This window comes from Poecilia mexicana, unplaced genomic scaffold (genome assembly GCF_051168715.1).
Source record: "Poecilia mexicana isolate PSO_F unplaced genomic scaffold, ASM5116871v1 scaffold_9, whole genome shotgun sequence".
Lineage (NCBI taxonomy): Eukaryota > Metazoa > Chordata > Actinopteri > Cyprinodontiformes > Poeciliidae > Poecilia > Poecilia mexicana.
In genome coordinates this window covers 8,435,088-8,460,544 of record NW_028263378.1, presented here as the reverse complement: position 1 = coordinate 8,460,544, position 25,457 = coordinate 8,435,088, and the positions used below count along the sequence as shown (strand labels likewise).

At 38.3% G+C, this 25,457-nt stretch overlaps 2 protein-coding genes and 1 long non-coding RNA gene across 4 annotated transcripts; 2 read left to right on the top strand and 1 right to left on the bottom strand.

Annotated features, from left to right (window-relative positions):
- Nucleotides 1–411: 411 nt before the first annotated feature.
- Nucleotides 412–17,215, top strand: tut7 (terminal uridylyl transferase 7). 2 transcript variants are annotated; one of them, XM_015000586.2, is made up of 29 exons: nt 414–748; nt 1,810–2,206; nt 2,911–3,065; nt 3,147–3,263; nt 3,396–3,573; nt 3,698–3,786; nt 3,960–4,011; nt 4,140–4,209; nt 5,239–5,365; nt 5,479–5,598; nt 5,717–5,854; nt 6,124–6,301; nt 6,976–7,646; nt 7,726–7,876; nt 8,506–8,592; nt 9,109–9,209; nt 9,348–9,405; nt 9,902–10,005; nt 10,084–10,173; nt 10,261–10,374; nt 10,462–10,539; nt 11,179–11,356; nt 11,432–11,479; nt 11,573–11,664; nt 11,743–11,858; nt 11,954–12,144; nt 13,743–13,813; nt 13,895–13,958; nt 15,665–17,215. In XM_015000586.2, the coding sequence occupies exons 2-29, from the start codon at nt 1,828–1,830 to the stop codon at nt 15,721–15,723; spliced, it is 3,876 nt and encodes a 1,291-aa protein (XP_014856072.2). In that variant the 5' UTR covers nt 414–748; nt 1,810–1,827; the 3' UTR covers nt 15,724–17,215. The 2 variants fall into 2 exon arrangements, with proteins under 2 accessions (XP_087864842.1, XP_014856072.2); XM_088008716.1 differs by lacking the exons at nt 13,895–13,958; nt 15,665–17,215 and adding an exon at nt 12,479–12,575 and having other exon boundaries at nt 412–748; nt 13,743–13,791.
- LOC148157642 (uncharacterized) lies at nt 4,090–5,538 on the bottom strand. Its single transcript, XR_015764255.1, has 3 exons — nt 5,456–5,538; nt 5,297–5,355; nt 4,090–4,191 (listed from the first exon to the last, which is right to left on the bottom strand). It is a non-coding gene; the product is annotated as an uncharacterized LOC148157642 (long non-coding RNA).
- Nucleotides 17,216–19,409: 2,194 nt separating the features above from the next.
- isca1 (iron-sulfur cluster assembly 1) lies at nt 19,410–25,457 on the top strand. The gene is made up of 4 exons (XM_015000556.2): nt 19,410–19,541; nt 22,617–22,670; nt 23,214–23,319; nt 24,438–25,457. The coding sequence occupies exons 1-4, from the start codon at nt 19,440–19,442 to the stop codon at nt 24,584–24,586; spliced, it is 411 nt and encodes a 136-aa protein (XP_014856042.1). The 5' UTR covers nt 19,410–19,439; the 3' UTR covers nt 24,587–25,457.

Here is a 25,457-nt window from a genome sequence, read left to right as displayed (position 1 = left end):
ACAACTGAGTAAAGGCCAAGTAGAATGTAATACAGTTACCAGTTTTAAGATTTTTATTTTTATTTATTTTAATTAATGGCTGGACTAATTTCTGATTCAAAATTTCGGATAGCCGACGGTATATTGCACTGCTGTTGTCATTGTCTTTCATAATTTTTCTGTTATATTTTATTTATCAGAATTATTTTTATTTTGTGTGATATTTTATTTCATTATTACAGTAATTCATTTTCCTTTTTATAGTTTTATTTCCTGCATTAACATATCCTTCTATAGTACTTCTCTATTTTGTTGTATTTTACTTGTACTATCATTGTACTGTTTCTTTAGTGACTTTCTTCTATAATTCAAGTTCACTTTTATAAGAATTGATTGTCTTCAGTTATTTTTTATTACAAGACATATTTTTCTTTGACAAAAACCTGTTTTAACTTGTGGCTTATAGGGGTTATTGATCTTATATGTGTTAAAGGTTATGACGTTGCACTTCCTTTTCGGTCATGATTTGCCTTGTTTATTGTATTTTAGTCAGTGTTATTTATTTCCTAGATAAACGCGTTCATCTTTTATTTTATTTTATAATATTGTCGGGGCTATTTATCATTCATGATATGCACATTTTATTTGGAACTGTGTGATACTTCACTGTAATGCTCATGATTTAAAAAAAAAAAAAAAAAAAAGCCTGTCCTTGTCCTTTACGTCATCTTTCAAACTCAACAGCAAGACAACATGAACAACCCGACAAGTATGTATCATGTCCACGAATATAATGTATTTTAACCACAATGTGTACTCTTGTATCTGTCTCTTAACAAAAGGCTTTATAAGACCACAGCTACCGACGAAAAGAAAACGCAACACAAAACGTAACATTAGCATCGGGGCTAACTGTGTAGCTATCCTAAGTGGCAAGCTAAACATTAGCTGCTAACATTAGCTGCTAACATTAGCTATGTTATGACGCGGCAGTGAGCTGTCTTGGATTTATCCAACATGTATGTTATTTGTTGGTTTCCTTCGTAATTGGTGTGGTTTAACTCGAGGAAGTGGTAGCGGGAATTCATGCTGCAGACGCTGCTAACTTAAGCTAAAAAACCTTACAGTCATTGGTAAATGACTCGTAGTTAGCCACGTATATTGAGCCGTGTTGCCTAATAGAAGTCTATCCGAAAATAGCAGCCTTAATGTTTGTTGATTATATGTTTTACTCATATAGTTTTATGTTTCGATTAATTTTATTTTAGACGTTCTTCCCGTCGAATTAAATTTCTACTCTTGTCAGTATCTACCAATAAAAGTTAGAGGTTAAAAGTCAGAAAGCAAGCTGATAAGAACACAAACACCGAATTTAAGCGGATATATTATGTTTTAGTCGAGTGGATTCTGATTAAAGAACTATTAATGCTGTTTGTTTCTTTTTAAATCATTTGTTTTCCTCAAACTATTTGCATAAAAAAGTTATGTGTCAAAGTTGGAGGCTTTGAAGATAGTCAACTAGACAGGTTTTATTTAATCCTTTTAACACAGAAATACTGTTGCAAAACAGTGTCTCAAAATGACTAAAATTGCTAAAACCAAAATGATTACAAGTTTCCATAGTTACTACTACACAATTCATGTGGGTCTTTTGAATTGTCTGTGTTATTTTTGTTCTGTTTGTGTTTTTTTGCACTGTTTTATTTGAAAAGAGTTCCAGAATTGAATTGTAAAGCTTTTATTTAAACGCTGTTGTTTACTCTTATATTTTCTACACCTTGGACAATTCAAAAAAACAATTCTAAATTACAATTACATGTCATCCTGCAGTTATAGCAAAAGTGAATCATGGAAAACTCGAGCAAACCCTATAGGTCTAAACAGAAAAGCAGGGAGAAGGGAGCTACAGCATCAGGCAAGGGAGAAAATTGGAAAATGCAGGACCATATTCGTGGACATAACTCGCGATCAGAGGGAGGTCAGCACGGCAAGAAGAGCCAGGGTGGTCCCTACAATGCAAGTCCCAAGAAGGGAGGCCTGGGACCCCTGGGCTACTCGCCTGGTGGATTCAGAGGTGGTCAAAGCCCCTCTCGGAGAGACGATTTCAGTCAAGAGGAAAGTTGGAGAGGACCTTCGCAGCAGCTCGACTGGAGGAGGAGAACCCAGGCAGAAAGTTCAAATGAGTACGGAATGAGAGAGGACACAGACGACGTCGCTCATAAACCTGGTGAGATCTTTTGGAAAGTTGTTGTGTGTGACAAAAGAAGAATACAAATTAAAAATAAAATGTGTTCAAATGTGGTAATCACGTAGTTCCAATGAAGTTGTGATGTTTGGTAAAGCAAAATAAAAACAGAATACAGTGATTTGCGAATCTTTTTACCTATATTCAGAAAATACACTGCAAACACAAGATGTTCCTAAAATATCATAATGTTTTAGGAACATTATTTAATGTCCAAGCACTCATTTGGAATTTGATCCCTGCAACATGTTCCAAAAAAGTCAGAACAGAAGCAACAAAAGATTTGAAAAGGAAAGTTCAAACATTTGTTTGGAACATTCCAGAGGCGAACAGGTTCATTTAAAACAGGTGAGTGTCATGATGCAGTATAAAGGCAAAAGCAAGGATGAGGTGGTAAACTTACCTCTGGCCCAACTTTTTTGGAATGTGTTGCAGGCATCTAAATCCAAAAGTGAACATCTCTTATGTGTTTGAACAATATAACGCTTATCTTTGTAGTGAAATCAGTTGAATACAGGTCGAAAAGAATTAGCAAATCTTCATATTCTGTTTTTATTTATGTTTTACACAACATCCCAACGTTGTTGGAATTGGGGTTGTATCTTAAATCTGTTCGCGTTCCCTGCATACCATTTGTGATATGTCTACACATCACTAATTAATGACTTTAATTTCTTATTCCGAAGGAAGAAGACAGAGAAACAGAAACAAGAAGAAAGCCTTGGCTGAAGAGTATAAGGGCCTTGAAATGGAGGAAGCCAGAGTCCCAGTTCAAGACCTCCAAACCACACGCCAAGTAGAGAAAAGACTAAGGAGAGATGAGATATACCCACTAAGGAAGGTACTGACTGTCAAATACACAGTATTTAAACTGTTTACACCTTGACTTCAAGAATATTGTACTAGTGACTTTTGTTTTTAGAATTGCCATGGCAATCCTGGTGCACTTTACACCTGCGCTTTGTGTGATATTCCCCTGGAATCTATATCTCATGCTTTCAAGCACGTCAGAGACAAACGGCACAAGAAGAGGGCTCGGGTAAGAAATTATTTTGAATTATTTTGCAATTTTAATGACGTTTGGAGTTGTAATGCGACGAAAATGTAATAAAGTTGGAGGAGTCTGAATCCTTTAGAAAACCGCTGCGTATGCTTTTGTTTGTGTTCACAGGAGAAACAGGAGCAGCTGATGCTAGCTGAGATCATGCCTCCTGGTCCAGAGCACATCAGTGCAGTGACTGCAGCTCTAGAGGCGGTTGTCCATGAGCATGGGATGAATGACCAGGATGTTTTGAAGAGAGAGAGTCTTGTTTCCGTCATGCAAGACGTTCTACTGTCCGTCCTGCCAGGTGATTTTTAAAATTTTTACCTAATGACCTGGATGTCACAGACCGTCAGGTCACACTGTTTAAAATCTGTTGACTAATTTGTGACAGTTCTATTGGAGTCTTTTTTTATTTTCTCGTCTTGCAGAAATACGGCTCAGGCTTTATGGCTCATCTTGCACAAAGTTTGGATTTAAGGACTCTGATGTCAACATTGACATTCAGTACCCACCTCACGTAAGTAACAGTTTGTGAGTTTGACCGTTTAAATGGATGTCTTATCACTATGTCTGACACGTGGAATAATTTTCACGTTGTAAATCGTTTTTTAATATTGGGTTGTAGATTTTCCCACATTTATCTAATTTTTTATTGATGTGTAAAGCTCTTGAATTGGCTTTTATCCACAGATGCATCAACCAGATGTCTTGTTGGTGGTTAAGGAGGCTCTCTCTGAGAGTCGTAAGTCACCTTATCCTTCAAACCATCCTTTAACGAAGAAATCCCACCATAACTATAAAAACTGTCATGCTGCTAATGTGCATTAAATGACTTCATGTCTTCTGTTTTATTGATTTAATTCTTTTCAGCTTATTTTTGTAATGTGGAAGCAGACTTTCATGCCAGGGTGCCTGTGGTCATCTGTAAAGAAAGAAAGAGGTTAGTGCCAATGATCAGATTCAGTGGGTGAAAATATGTTTTAAAATTAGGATTATTGCTTGGTTTAATTAAGCAAGCAAGGCAGGAGCCCATATTGATACCTTGTTGAAGTCTTGTTTATATTTGGCAGTTGCCCTATTTTCTTAATGTGCAAAGTGGTTGAAACGCCTTTTATTTCTTGACACTTATCATTACATTCAATTTTTTTTCTTTTCAGTTTTTCTTTTTTATTGTATTTTTTCCACTCTTTTGTAAATGTTACTGTTATGGAGTGCAAAGCTAAATTCCTGCGTCTAGTGGGGTTGCAGTCCTTGTTGGCCAGACTGGAAGACAGACTGGGACGCTGGTCTGTCTTACAGTTTCTTCAGTCCTATTTTTTAAGGTTGTCCCACAGTGAAAGTGATGCAGCAAGAGCAGAAGGGTTTCAGTTTTACATGCACATCTACTGTTGAATAAGGCAACAATTGAAAAACTTTACATAAATATCAAAAACACATGAAAGTAAAGCTTCTAAGCATTCTAACCTTGTATTTGTATTCGAGGCATCTACTTCTAGTCTTCTGCATCCGATTGTTGAATACAGATAGACTTTTCCTGTACTGACCTCTTCTCTTTATGAAGAGGACTGCAGTGAGTGTTGTACATCTACAGTGTCATAATAAAACTGTTCAGCAGAGTACTGCTTATTTGAAGCAGTAACATACTGGCGTGATGCAAAACAAGTGATTCCATTGCAGTTTTGCAAAAGTGCACCAATTTTGGTGTACTTAGCCCAGCACTTTTTTTTAAGTGCCCAGCACTTTTTTTTTTAATCTGGTGTTTTCCATCAGGCAGATTTAGTTTTGCAATTGCAATTAGCGCAGTTTTATGGCAACTACAGTTTTTATGACCAGTACATAAATTGTAGATGCATTCAACAAAACAAAAAGAGCCAACTGGGAATAGATAAGTTTACAATATATTTTATGTATCTGTGGGTACAAAAGTTGTAAAGTTTTCATGACAGGAAAATATAATTTATCCCAACAGTGGCTTAATCTGCAAAGTGAGTGCTGGGAATGAAAATGCTTTCCAGACCACTTCCTACTTGTCTGCTCTCGCCAACATGGAACGTCTTCTCCTCCCTCTGGTCTTGGGCCTCAGACACTGGGCACAGGTATGTATGTCTCCTGTTTATCCCAGGTTAACCAGGCAGTTTGTAAAGCTGACAGAGCATGAAGACGACTTTCATGCTGATAAAACTTACCTTGATTTTCTGCTTTTATGTAGATCTGTGAAATCGACCGTCCAGAGGAAGGAGGGTTGCCTCCATATGTGTTTGCCCTCATGGTTATCTTCTACTTACAGAAGCGTAAAGAGCCTCTCTTACCGACTTATCTGAACCAGGGGGTGTGTTTTTTGTTTTTTTTTACATTTCTTCTGGGAAATAAATAAATTCTGGAACCGATGTTTAGCTCTGTCCATTTGCTTTCTGTAGGAACTAATCTTGGGATTTTATTGTGTTTAGATTAAGGTGTTTTCACTGAGCAGGCTTTCAGCCTTCAACCTCACACATACTGATGAAGGGTATATTCACTGGATCTACAACGTCCCTTCCTCCAAAGAATCCACCCAGCCAGCAGAGAGGTCCACCATGAAGGGGAAGGTAATCATAAAATGAACAATTAGTGAATTTTAAAATGGTTTTTAAGATGAGTAAGGTTTACCATCATCAGAATAAGATGTTTCATCCATAACAGATCTGCAAAACTTAATGAGAAGAAGCATGGAAACAAAATCAGTGAAACACAATCAAAACATTTACAAAATATATATTGAGTTTATGTTTAATTGTGGAAAACTGAACATGTTTTGCTTCAAACGAACACTTCAAAGGTATTAATTTAACTCATGTAAGTTGGCTGTGTCTTCCAGGTACCACTGATGTTCCAGAGTTCCCATCTACCGGTGGAGGTTGGGCTCCTGTGGATAGAAATGCTCCGCTTCTACTCGCTGGAGTTCATCATGGCCGACAACGTGATCAGTGTGCGAACCAACGCCGTCCTCTCGAGAGAGATGAAAGACTGGCCGAAGAAACGCATCGCTGTCGAGGGTCAGAAGCTCTTTAAAGTTAACTGCTCTCGTTTGTAAAATACGCCATGCAGTGTTCATACCTCTTGGAGGTTTTTCATTTTAAAAACCGGAAACTTTATTCACATTACTTTCAACATATCAGGAGGACACAGCTCGTTCAAATTCTTTGCCGTAAGAAATTTGTTTTATTTCTGCGCGTGAATTTAGATTTTTACTCGACTACCTTGATATTTGGTGGCACCTGAAAGCTCTGAAGGCTGAGTATGTATCTTTAGTCTGTTAAATTTTTAAATTAATTTACATTTTATTTGGAAAGTGATGCACCAACAGGTTATGGCATGGGATCATATGGCTCACTGATTTTTATTCTTTCATCTTAAATGCCAGTTTACTTGTCCTGCATAGATGGAAAGTTTTCAATGCCCCTTGCTCATTCCTGGCTCCTCCCTCTTCTCTACGACGACTGCATCATAAAAGACAGGAACCAGAAGACCAAAGTGGTCTTGAAGGTTTATACAACAACAGCAGCTCCTTACTGTATTTTGATAATAAGCTGTTCAGTGATTTCTAAACTAACAAAAGTATTTTAAAGTCTATTCTCTGAGCTGGAGGTAGGCAGTGGAAGGACTTTAAAACTGGGGTGATTACTCGTGAAAACATGCCTTAACACTGAGAAAATGTGCTGGTTTTCAGACCCGTTTGCTGTAAAGAGAAACGTGGCCCGCACTGTGAACAGCCAGCAAATGTTTGACTACATCCTCCACTGCCTCAAGACTACGTACAAGTACTTCGCTCTTCCGCTCAATACGTCTGCTGCTAACCACAGAGACAAAGCCAAGCAGGGCCTGAATGAAGGAGCCAGCAGTCTGTCTGATTTCAGTCAGCTCTCCCTCCAGTCCCCCAGCCAGACTCAGGGAGCAGATGATGGCCCGGATGACTCTGACTGCATCATTGAAGAGGAAGAAGTTGAGGAATGTAGCGACTCCGACGAAGAGCAGGAGAAGGAAAAGGCCGACATGGGCAAGAGTAGTTTCTCAGAGGATGAGGAGGATGAGGAAGAGCAGGATGAGGATCTTGACGTTGATAGTCAGCCGCACGATCGAGAGCACTTGGACAGCTTAACAACAGAGGACGAGGACATTTTCCCTGTGGATGAGATCTCTGGAGAGGAACTTCTGTCCGACGAGGAGCCTCAGGATTTGGACACACCTGGTTCTCTGGATGAAGAGGAGGAAGAGGAGCTGGTACATGTCAGGCTTTCACCTTCAATGAGTAAAACTAAAAATGAAAGCACCAAAAGTCAATACCAACAGCAAAGCCAATATGCTTACGAGTTCACCAAGCAAGCTTTTACCAAAGGAAAGGTAAGTTTGGCACCATTTTCTACTTTTAGCATCTAAAATCTTACTCGTCCGAATTAAGCTCACTATAATACTTTTGTAGTCACACATGGTGGTGTGCAGCTTGTGCAAACGTGATGGACATCTGAAGAAAGACTGCCCGGAGGATTTTAAGAAGGTGGAGCTGGATCCGCTGCCTCCACTAACGCCGGACTTCCTCTGTGTCCTTAACAGAGTCTGCGAGCAATGCTACTGTAAGTCCTGACATTCAGTTGATTCACTTTGGGGAGCTGTCCTGTACTTTTCTTGCAGCAGACATGAAGTTGAGAGAACTAATCTCTTTAATAAATTAAAGCATCACTTGAAAGCGGCTTTCTTCATTGAAAGTAATTTCATTATCTGAAGCATTTTAAATCTGACCAAAGAAACCTAAAACAGACAAAACTGTAAGGGGGCAAGCACAGTTTTGCGCCACTCCCTGTGTTTGTTGAAAATCGTCCAGTGTGTGCAACATCTTAAAAGCATTATTGAAGTTTTCTATTCGGTAGTTGAGTTGCTTGATGCCCCACGAGCTGAAAGATTTAACCATAAGCATAAATAATATCCAGAAACACTACAGATCTTATTTCATATTTGTTTCAGGCTAGATATTCTTAATATGTTCATGTTACATCTACTTACATTGAAGTAATTTAGTGCTTGTTTCAGTCAAAGAAGGAACACCTTGAGGGAGGTGGTGGTTAAATACATTCTTTTTTTTTTTTGTCCAGTAACAAGTGAGTCCTACGACAACTCCTGGTGGCTTTTAAATGTGATGACTTCACTGTTAGGTCCAAGTTACCACAAAATGATTTGTGTTTTCATTTTTATTTTTTTCTTTTAGCCGATTTTGCCCCTGATGACCTGGAAAATGGTGTGAGAGAGCTCATCCTTCAAGACTTGGAGAGCTTTGTTAGACGACAGTTTGCTGGTAAAGTGAATCATGTTTTTCATCATGTTATTTGGTTTAGTTTGTGTTTTTTTTCTTTTTAACTGAAACTGGCTTTTTGACCCGTCAGTCAAGGGAAAAAATGTTCCCATAACTTTCAACACTGTTCCAGAACAAACGAAATACACTCTGCTACTTCCATTGGAATCAATAGGGGAAGCAGCTGCCTGGTGCTGCTACTTACAGTATTTGATCATCAGGAAGTTTGGCACGTTTGATGAAAGCAGAATATTTGTCAGTTTGCTTATGTGGGGCATATACGTGTGATGACCTGAGAAAAGCAGTTGGTGCTGCAGAGACGTTTAGCAGCCAGAGAAACTGAACACTTTGCAGTTATTGAGTCGACCATAAACTCCTCTGCTTACCAAAGTACATAGCAGTATAAAAATCTCTGACTAAGTGGTGCAATGACCAAAGTTTACCTGTGATTGAATGATGATGTGTCAGTTTTTCACATCACCATACTTATAAGATTGTTGGTCCATTTTTTCTGCACAGGGGCTCGACTACAATTGTTTGGCTCATCCAAAAATGGTTTTGGCTTCAGGCAGAGTGATCTTGATATCTGCATGGTTTTGGAGGGAAAGGAAACCATGGATGTAAGTTATTTATCTTTTTGTACTTCTTTTCGATGACATTCATTGTAAACATTTTACGTTACGCCAATTAAAGTTTGATCACGTAACAAACTTATTTTTCTGGAGAAGGAAGCATAAGAATACACTTTTCTCTGACAGGACGTTGACTGCATTAATATCATTAAAGGCCTGGCAAGACAGCTGAAGAAACACCCAGGTATGACAGAGCAGCAGTGATTAAATAGACTAGAGCAGAGACCCTCCAATCCAGGCCTCGAGGGCCGGCGTCCTGCAGGTTTTAGATGTGTTTCTGCGTCATCGCACTCTGGAGAGCTCGGCTGCACCGAGGAGGTCATTCAGATATTTGATTGAAATGTGCTGAACCAGAGACACAGCTAAAAAGTTACATTATACCAGGCTCGGAGGCCTGGATTTGAGGACCCCTGGATTAGAGATTGAGCTACGTTATTGCACAACTTGTTTTAGTTTTTTTTTTTTTAATTAGATTAATTAATTTTGCAGTAAAAATATTCCAGTAATATCTCATTTTTTTGTTTTCCCAGCTTAAATCAAGGATTGACTTTTTGTCTGATTTTGTAAAGTTGAATTGTTTAAGGAACATTAATTAACCCTGTTTATGCTCAAATATCATCTGAATTTCCCCACTGTGGGAAAATAAATTATATTTCTATTCTGTTCTATTCTGCTGCCAGGTCTTAGGAACATTCTTCCCATCACCACAGCTAAAGTACCCATTGTTAAGTTTTACCATCTTCGCACTGGATTGGAGGGAGACATCAGCCTCTACAACACACTGGTAGGAATCAACTCCTGTCCTTTGCTTTATTTATTATTATTGACAGGCCATTAAAAGCTGTTGCTGTTTTTTCCGCAGGCCTTGCATAACACACGCCTGCTAGCATCATATGCTGCAATAGACAGAAGAGTGAAGATCCTCTGTTATATTATGAAGGTTTTTGCAAAGGTGAACGTGCAAAATGTACTCGACTAAAGCATCTTTCTTTTGGTTTGTTTATGCTGCAGCATCTCATTCTCTGCTTTCCCTCTAAAGATGTGCGACATTGGAGATGCTTCCCGTGGCAGCCTCTCATCCTACGCCTACACTCTCATGGTGCTGTTCTTCCTTCAGCAGAGAAACCCGCCAGTCATCCCTGTGCTGCAAGAGGTACAGCAGACAACATACCGTTGAAATGCCCAAGCTGACCTTTTTGAGCTTGAGTCCTTCATTTAACCTCGTGTTGTTGTTTTGCAGATTTACGGTGGAGAAACGAAGCCGGAAGTTCTTGTTGATGGCTGGAACGTCTATTTCTTTGATGATTTGAAAACACTGGTGAGAATGTTACTTCAAGTGCCTTGCAAAGGAATACATAAACTATTAAGTTTTTCCACAAATAATGGATTTTATTGAGATTTTAGGTCAAATTCACACATAGCCATATATTTGGGGAAATTTAAACTTTTTTCAGCATTTCTGCTTTTCATCCACACAAAAACTCTGTTTAACACCACTAAAATGATTATTTATGAAAAGTCCAACCAAAGTGGAGATTTGAAAATGGATATTTAGTTTCCTGCACATTACAATCTGTGACATTATTAATTTTGTTTTTTGAAGGACCCTGTTATGTGTTTACAAGGCCTTAGGTGATTTACTACAGAAAATGCTGTGTGTCATTGTGAAGAATCTAAATGAAACATGACTTTTACAAATAAAAGTCTGAACAGTGCTGAGGCATTTACATGCTGGTTCGTAAAATGACTATACAAGTCTTTAATGATACAGTGGAAAGGCCTCAAATATATACAATACTTTACAGATTTTTTTTTTTGAATCATCTTAAAAAACGTATACATTTTTCCTTCAGTTTCACACTACTTTTGGTGGTTTATCACCATAACTACTTAAGCAAGGCACTGTTAGTGCTCATGTAAATCAATAACATGATTTGTTATTATCTTCCACCTGCAGCCTTGTCACTGGCCACTGTATGGACAGAACACCGAGTCTGTTGGGGAGCTCTGGCTCGGTCTGCTCCGCTTCTACACAGAGGACTTTGACTTCAGAGAGCATGTTGTTTGCATCCGACAGCATACCCGCCTCACCACGTTCAACAAACAGTGGACGTCCAAGTACATTGTCATTGAAGGTCAGTTTTACCGACACTCACAGTTCAAAGTTTACTGTCAGATGGTTCCCGAAATTCTCTCTTTGCTCATTCCAGATCCTTTTGACCTGAATCATAATTTGGGTGCTGGTCTCTCCAGGAGAAGTATGGTTTCTGTTCCTTTATTTGTAATCTATATACTTATAGTGTCAGTATTTTATAGATGTATTCTTATGTGTTACTTTGTCATCTAAACAGTGACAAACTTTATCATGAAGGCGTTCATCAACGGAAGAAGAGTGTTTGGCACACCCATGAAAGGTTTACCACCAGAGTATCCCAGTGAAATGGTGCGTTGCGGAAATCTAGACTTCATAATTTTATATTTTATTATTTTTTATTAGTGCTAATGTAATTCTTGTGTGCAGGAGTATTTCTTCGACCCCGAAGTTCTGACCGAGGGAGAAGTTGCGCCAAACGATCGCTGCTGCCGCGTCTGTGGAAAGATCGGACACTTTTTGAAAGACTGCCCGATGCGCAACAAGTGGGTATAACCGCAGCACGTTTTGTTTGAATCCATCCGTGTTTCCGACTCAGATGTTTGGAACGTCATGTCACGCACCGCATGTTTTGTCACAGACCGAAGCACCGACGGGAATCGGAGAACAGGCCAGAGCACTTTCACGATTCAACAGAGGAGTTCATGGATCCAGTCAGGTATAGGAATGAACACTGGAAGAAACGAGATGCACTGGACATGCGCTGCTGCTTCCTGTGTGGATCAGGCACCCACATCAAGAAGGACTGTCACCTTTACAGAAGCCCCGCAGGTTCTTGGATGGATTTTTTTTTTCTCAAAGATATTTATTATTAAATTTTAAAAATAAATAAATAAACAAAGAGGATGAGATGCACAAAAACATAGATAGAAACTTCTCAACATCTCAACTGAAGCTGATCTGTAGTAAAACAATTGAACTGAACGTCTAGCTTAAAAATTTCTTTATGTATTTGAACCTAGATGATGATCTGGTACCCTGACAAAAATCAAAAATAGCAGCCAGTTTACCCAGTTAGTAGCAGACCTTTGTCTTGAACCATAGAGTATCTGTCTTGCCAGAAGACAAGCAAATGATAATGATTTTTTTTTTTTTTTTTTCTAAGGAGAAATAATTGTTGGTAGTTCCTTCAGTGCCGAAAGAGCCACAAGAGGGTTGAATGACAGTTCCACAGCCAGGACTAACATCTAGATTACAGCAAGGTAGTGCAGTGTTGAGCACAAAATGATGAGTTAACTCATTTAAGTATGAATCTCTGCTTCCTCAAATATACGTTGAATAAAAACTGATCCTAAGCCTGTAGTGTTAGACTCCAAGGGTAAGGAAGACATTTCCTGTTTTTATTTTTGATGCATCAGGGAAATTTGCTAACTGAGATTAAAGGAAGGGACAAACTTGTTAATATATTCATGTGTAATATCACATTTTTCTTAGATTTGAGTAAGAGATCCAAAGGTATTGTTAATGAAAAGGTCATTGAAATGGTTTCTTTTCTAAATATACACCCTCGCAGTATAGTTAGTTACTGGATTATCAGTTAGTCAGGGCAAAGCCCCCACCGGTTCTGGAGTTTTGCGGGCGAGCTTTAGTCAGACAAGAGTGTATGCCTTTCCACAGTAAGGGAGGATATTTATTTTAATGCAGCTGAAACTTTGCACCAAAGATGGAGAGGAGACCACTGAATTAGACTGTTTTTTGGTCTTCAATATAGAAAGTAAACTCTCTTTGAAGAGACCAACATGCTTCCATGCAATAAGACGAATGAATACGTGGTTTTCTGCTATTTTAAATGAAAATCTCTCACACTACCACACCCTCCCAACCTACAGGGACCATCTCGCTATTATGAGTTTGGTCTATAACATGAATTTTGGTCATTTCTATAGAGGTTTTGGACCATCACATGGAGTTTCAAACTAGATTTTCCAAGTATTTTTGGAAAATCTTTTTCAGAGAATGGTTGAATTGAGACGTCAGTGTCTTTGGAAATAGCAGTGAAAGAAAGTAAGGAGTCCTATGTAAAGTGTGATGGAACAGGAGGATGAAAGGAGAAGTATCTTCTTTTAGGATGAAGATAGTCCCAGCTGTCAAACCTCAAAGTTAGACAAATTTACTCGCTCACTGTGTTAGAACTGAAAGTAAATGCAGCCAAAACTTGGATCAGTTGTCGGCTTTTAGACAAGATGACTTTATATTGACATTTTCCATGGGTCTTTGAATATATTAGCTTCTTTATTTTCTTCAAACATCATAGTTTATTAAAATATTGGTTTTGTTAAAGTTCTTAGCAATTAGAGAAATGCACAACATATTGATGAATAAATTGGAGATGTGCCTTGCGTCCTTTATCTTAGTTTGTCATTTTGCAGGTAATGTGAAAATGGAGAACCTTACGTCCTCCTCAAGCCACCATAAAAATCTGAGAGAGAAGGAGAAACAGGTTTGTTTTCTTGAACTAAATCCAAAGTCATAGTGATTTTTCTCTTATGATCTGCTGTATAATATTGTGGTTGTTTTTCAGGGCTTATCTGCACAAGAAGAGAGGAGAAGAAAGCAACAGAATGTAATTCTAAGTCCGCAAGCAGGTAATTGAGTTTCCAGTGTCTTCCTGTGTGCCACACATTTATTCTAATTGCATTGCTAATTTTACATAAGATATGTCTACTTTTATTATTTTGTTTAGCTGTTTTTGGGAGAAATTTATCTGTAGACATTCAGTTTTTCCCATTTGGTTGTAAAGGTATTCTGTTTCCGGCCCAATGTATGTCATCTTATCCACTAACAGCTACTTTCTCTTATGTTGGTAAAGACGTAAACTTAGGATGAAAAGTAAGGACAAATTTGACAAATCCTCTCTACCAGAGCCAGACAACAAAACAAAAAACAAAAACAAAAATAAAAATCCTTTGGATTTGATATAACTGTTACAGATATTTCTGCTTTACAAATTTTACTTAAAATTACCTGCTCTATCCCAGTAAAAAGAATCCTAAATCAGAGGAATCTTACGATTGCTATTAGATGCTCAGCTGCTTTGACCTTTAGCCGACCTCATGGAGGAGACTGGTCTTGTTTTCAGACATAATATACCAGATAAGATTAATGTGGCTTGTGCATTTATGATGTTTCAGCTCTCCCATTTAGAACAACTAAATGTGTGATCCATTCACTTTTGTCAACAATGGATGGCCTCTGAAAAAGGCAATTAACATTACATTTTTATATTCTGGATGATTGTCTTTAGGGTTGGTGAGAGGAGAGAATAAGAACATTGCATATTTGCACCATTCCCAGATTCCACCATGTTCCTCTAGACCAGAGGTTCCCAAACTGTGCGTGTCATTGCAGGGGGGGCGCAGGAAGCCGTCTGGATGAAAAAAAACAAAAAAAACATGAACACTGTATGCTCTGGGTTTTTACCTTAGCATGGCCAACTCTCTGTTATTCCTATGTCAGTTTGATACAGTAGAGGCTTCCACACTTCCCATATTTGTGTCCTCTGTCACTTTTATCAGCAGTTAAAACTGTTTAATCCGTTGTTAACATGTTGTAACCTGTTTTTCCGAGCCGCCTTTAAACGCAACATGAGCGCTACGACGCTCGCGCTGGGTTTCCACCTGTGAAGGAGACCTGCTGCTGCTGGGCGGAGCTACGTAGGTTTGTGTTAGAATCACGGCGGCAAACCAGCAAAACGCAAAGAACTTTTCACAGTTTTTCCCTCCGAACTAACCGACTGAGTTGAGTAAAGCTGTTGGATGCAGGTAATGTTAGCTAAAAGATGACTAGCTAATATCAATACAGAACCTTAAGCTTAACAAGTACCTTGTAGGCTACCGATGTTGGTGTCTATTTTCAGCTACGTACATTCATTTTGCCCCCAAAAAAGTCGATGCCCCCCTCCCCTCCCCCGTCACACACGTCGTTTCAACCAGACAGCCATTTGTAATCCATAGGGGGGGCGCAGAAAATGTTTGGAAACCACTGGGGGGGGCGCAGAAGAAAAAGTTTGGGAACCACTGCTCTAGACTGTGGAGTACACTCTTGTTTTTACTTTGGCTAAATTTTTGCGTCTTTGTCCTCCTCCTGTTTGTTTTCTTTATGTTCAGAGAACATGATTTGTTAATTAATTGTTCTTGGATTTAAGAGTAAAAAAATAAACCCATTGTGAATCTATTTGTTGAATAGTGTGTGTGCATCTGCCTTGTCTTTTTTTTTTTTTTTTCATTTAATCTTGTCTGGATTAAATTATACTTGCACAAACCTTAACATCCGCTTTCTGGTGTTGTCTTAGGTAGCTTAGCTCGTCGAAATTTAGGTCGTTCTGGTCCAAGGAAAAACCCAGAGGAGTGAGAAGGGCCGCTGGACACTCAGATCACAGGATTTCTGCTGTTGTCGCCGCAGACTGCATCCCAGATTCGGGGGAAATCCTTAAATCTGAATGGTACTACTGGGCCATTGGGTGCCCATTAAAAAGCCAAAGCCTGGACATCAAGACTTGAAGCCAAATAGGGCCTTTTTATGTGTGTTTCCTCCTCAGAGGAGATTTTAAAGCTTTTGTTTTATCAAGAGAAGCCATTATGCATGTTCAGTGTCTCTGTTTGCATTCAGGGTTTTTTGTTTACACTGCAGTCCAATAATAGCAATTTCAGATCCCTCTCCCAAATTCCCTTCATGATGGTGGGTTACGCAAATACTAAAGTATTGTTTCTGCTCAAATTAATATGAAGAATGTTGATGATCTACTCAGCTGGATTCACAAACATTGTTTCAAACTAAAATCACTATGTTATGAAACATTGCTCAGTTTACGTGTTTTTTGTTTTCTAGAGATTAAGATTTTTATTGGGATTTAAGAACTTAATGAACATTTTAATGTTCATTAAGTTCATTTTAATGTTCTTTTTTTCCCTGTAGCATTCTTCCTTTTGTTTCCAAACTATATATTTTAAACCTTCTCTGTTTTTTTGTTCTGCACTGAGGCCTTTTCATTTCTGTCCAAGTCCCTCAGAATACTCCATTAAGTCTGATTTGAAGAAAAGGCAAAAATGTATTTTATTGCAAAACTGCAATTTCCTGTCACAATTTCACTACTATGCCGTTTCTCACCTGCCTGCATGTAATCATCAGAGCACAGTAGCCGAACATCCTCTGCCGTTCCTCCACACATGCCTGGAAACACGATGACGGTGCAGCAACAGTTTGGAGACAATGTTTCATACCTGCACTGGTTGGGATTTTCTTTTTTTTTTTGGTAGAAAAACACACCAACTGTTCCAGTCGTCTGCATTTCCTGCTGCAAACTCCACACACACATGGACTTGTAAATCGTGTCCTTTTGTTGTTAGTGCCACAGATTGGTAGCTGCACTGTGAAGGTGCACAGCAGTGGTCCCCAAAGTCTGTCCTCGAGGGCCGGCATCCTGCATGTTTTAGTTCTCTCCCTGAACATTGACAAGCTGAAAAGGTTGTTTCTACCACCAAGGAAAGAACTAAAACATGCAGGATGCCGGCCCTCGAGGACCGACTTTGGGGACCACTGGTCCACAGCCTTCAGTTTTCTTTTGCTGCTTAGTTTGTCTCAAAGATTTCATTCATTGTTAATTATGGAAATTCTGCCTTTATTGTTAAATTTTTTTCTACAAAAAAAGGAGAGATTTTGGTTTCATGGTCAGTTCTAATGTTGCATTTGATTTTATTGCCAGCCTTCTTAAATTTATTTTGTGGACTCAAATGATCAAAGCTTTCATATGTAATTAAGGAATCCTGATCCAGGCATGAAAGGTTGGCTTTCAATTCATTTTGTCTGGGGGAAAAAATCCAATTAAACATCAATTTGCAATCCAGTGTGGAGTCTTTCCTTTTTGTTGTTGTCACATACTGCCTTATGTGCACTTCTATGAAACATTTATATAAATTTATCTGCTACTTAAAACTTGCAAACAGTGCTCAGATTTGCCCTAATAAATCTTAAATTGAGACTAAAACGAACTGCTCTAAAAAATGTGTGGTAATTCATTTTGGCACTTTAGCAGGGTGGAAAGTACACTCTGGCACAATTAATGTTCAAAACAATCTAGAATATTTTTTTATTGTGCACCATCACCTCTAACATAATGAAATACTAAAGTTATTGTTTCACTGTTCCTGTTCACACGTCATTCACTGTACACATTTGTTTCCCCCAATATGCCTGTGCTCCTAGCTCCAATTCAACATTATTTAATTTCAAGGCAAAAATGAATTACTTTCAAGTTGCATTGTAGGAACTTGGCTAACAGTTCAAATCATCAGCTATACCTGCTTATCCTTTCTTGGTGGCTGGTGCCACCAAGCATTACTTGCCACCAAGTAATCATTGGGCAAGAGGTCAATACGCAACATGGAAACTCTATGCAGAAAGAGGTTTTGGACTGAACCTTCTACCTGCTGGTGAGTGCATTACGGTGCAGTCCAGTTCTATAAATGCTATTTGTCAGGATAGCCTAACAAATTATGTAAGTTATGTACAGAAAATGATTTTATGCAGGTATAATAAAAGGTACGATACACTTACAGATTCAGCTTTCAACTTTAATGTTGTTGAGAAAATAAATTTAAAATAAGCTAGTTTTAAAATTTAACATGTCTTGATTCAAATGGCCTAATTGTGGTTTTGAAATCAGTAACGTATTCTGGCCTATTGACCTTTATTTTACTTGTAGTTACAGCAGATGGTTTGCTAGGATCGTTTGAACTGCCTTTTGTCTGTGTGGGAAAACAATACAGTAGAAGTTGTAGCTTTTCACACTCATCTGTGAAAAGCCGTAAATACGGCAGGGGTTTCTGGCTTGAGAGAGGGTCAGAGATAGCTCCTGGTTGGAGGAGCAAAGATACGCCTTATTTGAATAAATTAAAGATAAGAATACGCCTTTTACTATAAAACTTTCTACACAGAAGTAACGAATCAGATTTGCTCTTGCAACTCTCAAAATATGTCTTTGCTTTTCTTCTTCTTTCCATTTATGTCAGGTAAATGAATGTATGTCTCCATTGTTCTGCAGTTTCTGGTGTAAGTTTATGCATTGTCTTATATTGGATTAAAATCTGTAATTCTGTGACGTCAGCACGCATTGCTGTTGTTTTCCTTGTGGCTACACGTGGCCCGCCGAGAGGACCTGGGATCCAGAGGAAGAGAGAGCCAAACTTTTTTCCAAAGTTAACCAATTTATAATTTCTTCCTTAACAATGTGCAAAGGCAATGGAAATATTCTGGTCCTCATGAGTTAAGATTAGGCAAATGTGACCCCATTGGTAGATTTATTTGTAGGCTTTTCCAAATGGTAGGTAGTCCAGTTAACAACAAATCTGCAACTTTTTTCAGTGACTTTGGTTCGTTAGTCAGAATCTTCAAGTGATCCCAGCCTTTAGGACAAGTACTTGTTGCTATTAATAATACATTTTATTTTAAGCGCCTTTCAAAGCACTCAAGGACACTGCAAACAAGATAAAACATTATAAACTAACAAACCATCTGCAACTTTCATAAATCAAATATAACAGTTCATTTAAACATTTTATTGTACAATTTATAATGTTAACTGCAAGATAAAACGTTTTAAAACGAGATGTCAAACAACATGCGCACTTTCTTTAGGTTCCCCTTGTTGTTAGGACATGGGCGGTGCTGGGACATAATTAGATCGTGACGGGTACACAGCGTTCCCATCTATATGTTTTCGGCACGAAATCCAAAAACAAAAGCTTGAAAAAATGGCATTCACCGTGGTGTGCTGTTGAAATAATAAACAGGATATTCTCTATGAACGCGATAAATTAAATAAAACTTGTTCTCAACACAGTATTGCAGCATAAAATCAAGAAAAGTAGGATGTTACAGAACATATGGGATGTATTAGAAAGAGGTTACATAACTGAAAATTACGCTTACCGTACTGGACCTCACCCCTTTTTCTCATTGGCTATTCGGCCGCCTGTCAAAATCTTAGCCAATCATTTGTCGGCATGTCTTGCCTCTCCTTCGTTAGGGGCGTTCTCTAACGTGTTTGCACGCTTGCGCAAACCAATGTTATGAATTCTAACAGTATCAACATGTCTGCCTCCTTGGTGCGAGCGACCGTCCGAGCGGTCAATAAAAGAAAAATTTTACCCACAAGAGCCGCGTTAACACTGGTGAGTCAAGCATTTAGTTTGTAAAATTAAAAGGGAAACGCGTCTTGTGTCCGTTTGGTAAGTGCGGTTCTCGAAAAGTGTAGCGTTCTACCCTAGCGGCCGTTAATGCAGTGTCAGTTGTGTAAGTTGGCTAAGTTAGCAGTAGCTAGCTATCGGTGAATTGCTGTCCTACTGTTGGCTCTGTTACCGAATTGTCTCTATTGTTATTGACAAACCGCTTTATCATAGCTGATACATTTATGCGCGTTCATGTTCTATCTTTTTAAAGTGAAACTTAACTCGACATTAAAATCAACTTAGTAGCCTACTGATGATACGCATCTTACACCAAACCTTATGTTAGATTAAGCCAAGGGTCCTCAATTTACATTAATTTCCAAATAATTGCGACATACATAGTGGAGCTATGCATTTAAGCGCTTAAAAATGTTGTATCACGTTTTGCTAAAACCCTAATGGACGTTTAGTCCACCTGCTGATATCAATGGCCAAATCTGGTTATTTTAAAGGAAAAACAGGAGCTATTGTATCGAAGTCTGCTTTTGCTTTAATCTTTGAGACTCTACTAAGTTTCATCAGTTTATGTTTTGCTTAGTCTTGCAGAGACAGGATGTCTAACAGGCTAGCAAAAGGAATTGAAAGCATGCACATGCCACAGTAAACAAAACCTCTCTCAAGGGAATCGCCTAATGTATTTCAAGTTTTAAAAAGTGTGGACCACAGATTTCAAAGGATCTGCAAGGCAACTGGGTTACATATTTCTGGCAAGTAGGAACAAAACTGTAGATATCCATCTTCCACTCCTTATCTGAGACCAGGTCAAACTTTGACGTTCTTCTTCCCAGCTACACCCTGAAGCTCGTCAAGGAAAAGTCTGAGGCATTTCCCTTCCTGACCCTGCTGTATAATCTAACGAATCCTGTCTCTACCCCAAGGCATTCTTTTATTTGGACCTGATGATAAACGGCATTCTGTCCAATAGATTTGGTTAAAATTGTTTATCAGTTTTTCTAATTAGTTTTGAAAGAACATTAATCAACCTTTTAAATGATATCAAGATCATGTATGCATGTATTCCTCTCACCATTTCACAGACTATTAAGCTGATTTCAAAAATGGAAATCACTGAAACTTCGACTTGTAATATGAAATAAAAACGGTTCTTATTTTTTATGAATCCAGCAAATGGAGCAAAAATATGATCCACAATAACACATCTACAATCGAATCCCCAAACCGCCTCTAGTGACTCTTTCTGATGTGGATGTTTTCCTTTGAACCCCTAATCCCTGAAGGCGAGTCCATCCTGTGGAGCAGCTCATTCCAGCTGCTTGGACTCTTTTGGTCATTAGTGGCTGCATGGGACAGAAGGTTAGGAATGAAGGTCATCTGGTAAATTAAAAGCTTCATCTTTTGGCTCAGCTCTATTCAGCACAACTGACACGGTGCAGTGTCCCACATTGCTGCAAATGCTACACCAAACACACCGATTAGCCAGCTATACTCTACCCACATTTCCAAACAAAACCCTGAGAAGTGTAAAGTGACCGACTTTATAATAGAGTGGAATGTTGGCTCATTTCACTCTATTCCACTTGAAAAAAGTAAAGTTTTCATCTATTTCCCATAAACACTTGGCAGTCTTTGCAGTAGCTGTTCCGAATGAAAGTAGCTGATCTTTTGTGCTATTATTAGTCATATTGCTGCAATCCAACTTTTTTAAGCGTTGGAGTTTGTGTTACTATACGTATTTGTTAAAGAACAGGTCGCCATCTTTAAAGCATAACTTGTTCATGCATTACAAACAAAAATAAAACATGTTCATTATTTACACGTAATCACATGTGATCAACTGCGATGTTGTTCAGTTTCCCTGGCTGTACTTTAACTCAGTTGGGCACAAATGATTGATTTTTGGATGGTCCTTGTGTGAATGTTTGACCATTTTCCCCATTAAGTTAATACATTTTGTGGCTTCTGTTATTACTTCCCTTAAAATAATTGTCCTAACACAAAATGATTTAAAAAAATCAGAGTGTCTTATCTAAAGTGTTGTATTGATGTGAATTGTGTGGTTGCGTGGCCACACAGACCCAGTGTGGTGTTGCAAATGAAATGGAGCGAAAAGCAAGCGGTCGGTGTGATCAGGGTTCGTTTGAAATGGGCGGGTTAAGACGTTGTCGATGGAGCCCATCAGCTGAACGGCTCTGAGTGCTGCAGCAAGATAATGTGTTTGTCCTCCGGAGATAAAGCCTTAAGTAAATGCTACGTCACGACGGGAGACACAGCCAACAACAGCAGATCTTCAACAGAAAAATGAAGTTACTTAGCCCACAAGGAATAACTGGGATCTTTATAATTATATGTTACATATTTGATGAAGATCTATCGAGGCTAACAGTTGTACATAATGGTCTTGGCTTGTTCTGACAAAGCAGACGACCAAATTGCTTTTAAACTGTTCAGTGCTGTGAATCAACTGCAGGTTGTGGCACAGTTTGGTCTCTATTACAGCTTCAAAATATAAGATCTTAGTCACTATCATTTTTTTAGGTGTGGGCAATAAGAGTTAATGCAATGATCTAAATGCACTATTCATTTGCAGGCAATAAACAGAAAACCTGAAATGCTAACCAGTTACTAAGGCCAAGCAATCCTTTGCTTTCTTGCACTTCATGATGTTGCGATCATGAACAGCACAGCTGTAGTCTGTGTATTTAAAAACAGCAGTATGTACTGACGGTCACACTTTAAGTGCTTTAAGGGATTAGCACCTTCTGGCCCAAGTGTTTCCACTCTGAGTCCCAAATTCCTTGATGTGACGGCTCAGGTTATTTTGTTACGCTGCAGGTGCAGGCTGGAATTTCAGACAAGCTCTAGTATGTTTGTGTTATCTCAGTCAAATGAAAGGTGTCAAATAACAAGAAAAAAAATTATGTTGCATATTTTTTTGTGTACCCATTGCTTTTTTTTATTTTTATTTATTTTTTCTAAGGATGTTCTGTAGAGTTCCAACATGTTCCTTAGCTCTGTGATTCATTCTTTATTTTCTGTTTTTTCTTTTGTTTTCTGTAGACTCCTTCAGCTGTGAGCAAAATCAGATTGTTGCTTCAGGACAAACCAGAATATGTGAGTATACAAAATGATTCACTGTAATGTGTTTTTCTTTTGGGTTTTTTTTCAGACTGTTTATCTTTTCTGTGCTCTGTCGGCTTGTGTCTGATAAACTGATTTTGGTTTGATGAGTATCTTATTTTTATGCTGCTAAAAACAAACAGGTTTCTCTAGTTGACAGAAAATTGTCTTGAAGTTATTTCTGTTTTTTTGAAAATGCAGTTCTTTTGAAATGTTGATTTCCTCTAACAAAAATCCTGAGTCGTGTCTTCTGAAGGAGTAGCTCTACAGATTGATTATTGGATTGTAGTTCAACGTGTTGTTGTGTTTACAAAAGCACCGAGACAAGAAGAGCATCAATTCTTAGCCTTACTGTGTGTAAACTGAGATTCTGAAATGTCCACTTTTTCATTAATTATTATAATTAAACTTAAAACCAAGAGGTTTTGAGTTGACTGTTTTACTAAAATGTCTGTTGGAAAACACACCTGCACCTGTTTGATTATCAGTTCCTGTATTTTGGTGTGTGTTGATGTGTGTTTGCTGCATCATCAACAGATTGGTTTGAAGGTGGGAGTGAGAACACGTGGCTGTAATGGCCTGACTTACACTCTGGAATACACAACAGAGAAAGAGAAATCGGATGAGGAAGTGCTCCAGGATGGTAAGCGTTTTTATTCATTGTGAACCAATCAGAGTTCAGGCTACAGAGTGAAACTCACAAAACATGAGGTTGATCTTTTTTCATGGTGGAAATAAAGGTTTTAAGATGGCCTGGAAACAAGAAGACTGTACAATCTGTTTTCTGTCCTGCTGCAACAGCAACTCCCCAAAAATGTATTTGTTTATGGACAATGAAGAAACATACATATAATAAATAATTTTGACGGCATAGTATTACATTATTGGCCATTTGGTCTCTGCTTTCCTCATTTCTGGTTCTGATCTGTCATTATGAAACTTGAAACTGTGACCTTTAGCAACATAACCGACTGTCAGCTGTATCAGCTGCAGCTAGACTCCATTTAACAGTTTCAACATAAGATTTATCATATCTGGAACATAACAGTCAACATATGTTAAATTGTAATGTCCATATGGTGCATACTGATATTGCAATAGTGATATATTGTGCAGCCTAATATGTAAAATGTTGCTTAAAATTTTCTTATTACTGAATATATTGGTAGTTATAAGAAAGCAAATACACAAAATATAAAATAATGAAAATAAACTGATATGTGCTTAATGAAATGTTTCAAAGAAACTTTGATTAAATTTTGTCAATTTCTTTTAAAACATTATAAGGTCAGCAAGGCTTTGTCCCCAGATTCTTCTAGGGAAATGTTTCCACTAGAAACTGAGAAGCAGTTCAAAAGGTTTAGATCTTTCACCTTTTAAAGGGAGAAGAGGTCTTATCAGTGCATTGTAATTTTTAAAAGAAAACAACAAAGAAGCTACAACATTTTTCCATCACTGTGGTTAGGTTTTGGACAGTGAAAATCCAGAACGTAATCTGCTGAAATGCAAATCTTTCTTTGTAGTGCACACTCTCATTTACTGCAATAATTGAATGAAAATAAACCAAAAAAGTCAGCATGGGTGCTCCTACCTTAGGGTTGACTAAAATATGTTAGAAAACACTTTCCTACCGTTTTTCTACATGTTAAAAAAACCGCTTAAAAAAATGTGTATATTTTTAGTTTTTTGAAGAAAACAAAGTTTACAGCTCCAGATTAATTTAGTTTGAATAAAAAAGTGGTTCTTTGTGTTTTCCTTCAGGTGTGAGAGTGTTTATTGAGAAGAAGGCTCAGCTCACCCTTTTAGGAACTGAGATGGACTTTGTAGAGTCAAAGCTGTCCAGTGAATTTGTCTTCAACAACCCGAACATCAAGGGCACGTGTGGCTGCGGGGAAAGCTTCAACATCTGAGCGTCGCTGAGCCGCCGCCCCTCCCCGGCTCAGAATCCCGGCTTTTTTCTCTCAAGACTGAGAGACTGCCGACGAGGAAGTTGGGTGTGAGGAAATCAACGCGATGTGGACACCGCTCAGTTCCTGCCGCTGCTCTTCCTGCAAACCATTCACACACCGGATCAATCCAACTATGCATTTTAGTTTTCCCTAGATAAGGCTTCAAAACAATCTGTAGTCAAAGCCAGAAATGAATTTAGGTTAAAGTTCCTCTTGTGTGTAACTGTTCTCAGTTCTGTGTTTGAGAAAACATCAGGACCTCAGAAGCTAGATGTTTTCATTTAGTCTACAACCTTTTTTTTTTTTTTTTTTTTTTTTTTTTTAATATTTTCAGTCAGATCTAATGGTAAATGCAGGAGAAAATAGTGCAAGAAGGTGTGTTCATGAGAGACCTGGAGAGGTTTTGGTCCTTAAAACTGTTAGGGTTTAGGATGTAATAAAAATCCCATTTCCACTGAAGCCCAGATATTAAGGCAAACCAACATCAGCTCTTTGACAAAAGCACTGCACTGCAGGGTCCTGTTCTCCAGCCTAATCTATGGGATAACTGGAGGAGCTTCAGTGTCTTGAGGCTGTTTTTTTCCAGCTTGTAACATTGCTACATATGTATTTATATGTGTGTAAATAGAAGAAAAATATGTAAATTCAACAAATACGCACAAAACAAACAAACGCACAAAACATGTATCCTCATGTAAGAACACACAAGGTTTCTGGTATTTTGTTTTAGCCCGATCAGAGCCAAGATTGTTTGTGTTGACTGTGTGCTCTTAAAATCATTAACCTGTGCAATATGTCTGTGTACATATGAATAATAAAAAAGCAAAATGAA

Coding starts and splice junctions, on each gene's coding strand:
- tut7 (XM_015000586.2), top strand. CDS start 1,828: ATGGAAAACTCGAGCAAACCCTATAGGTCTAAACAGAAAAGCAGGGAG. Junction 7,647..7,725: donor AAGCTTTTACCAAAGGAAAG/GTAAGTTTGGCA, acceptor ATACTTTTGTAG/TCACACATGGTGGTGTGCAG. Junction 10,540..11,178: donor TTGATGATTTGAAAACACTG/GTGAGAATGTTA, acceptor TTCCACCTGCAG/CCTTGTCACTGGCCACTGTA.
- isca1 (XM_015000556.2), top strand. CDS start 19,440: ATGAATTCTAACAGTATCAACATGTCTGCCTCCTTGGTGCGAGCGACC. Junction 22,671..23,213: donor TTCAGGACAAACCAGAATAT/GTGAGTATACAA, acceptor CATCATCAACAG/ATTGGTTTGAAGGTGGGAGT. Junction 23,320..24,437: donor TGAGGAAGTGCTCCAGGATG/GTAAGCGTTTTT, acceptor GTTTTCCTTCAG/GTGTGAGAGTGTTTATTGAG.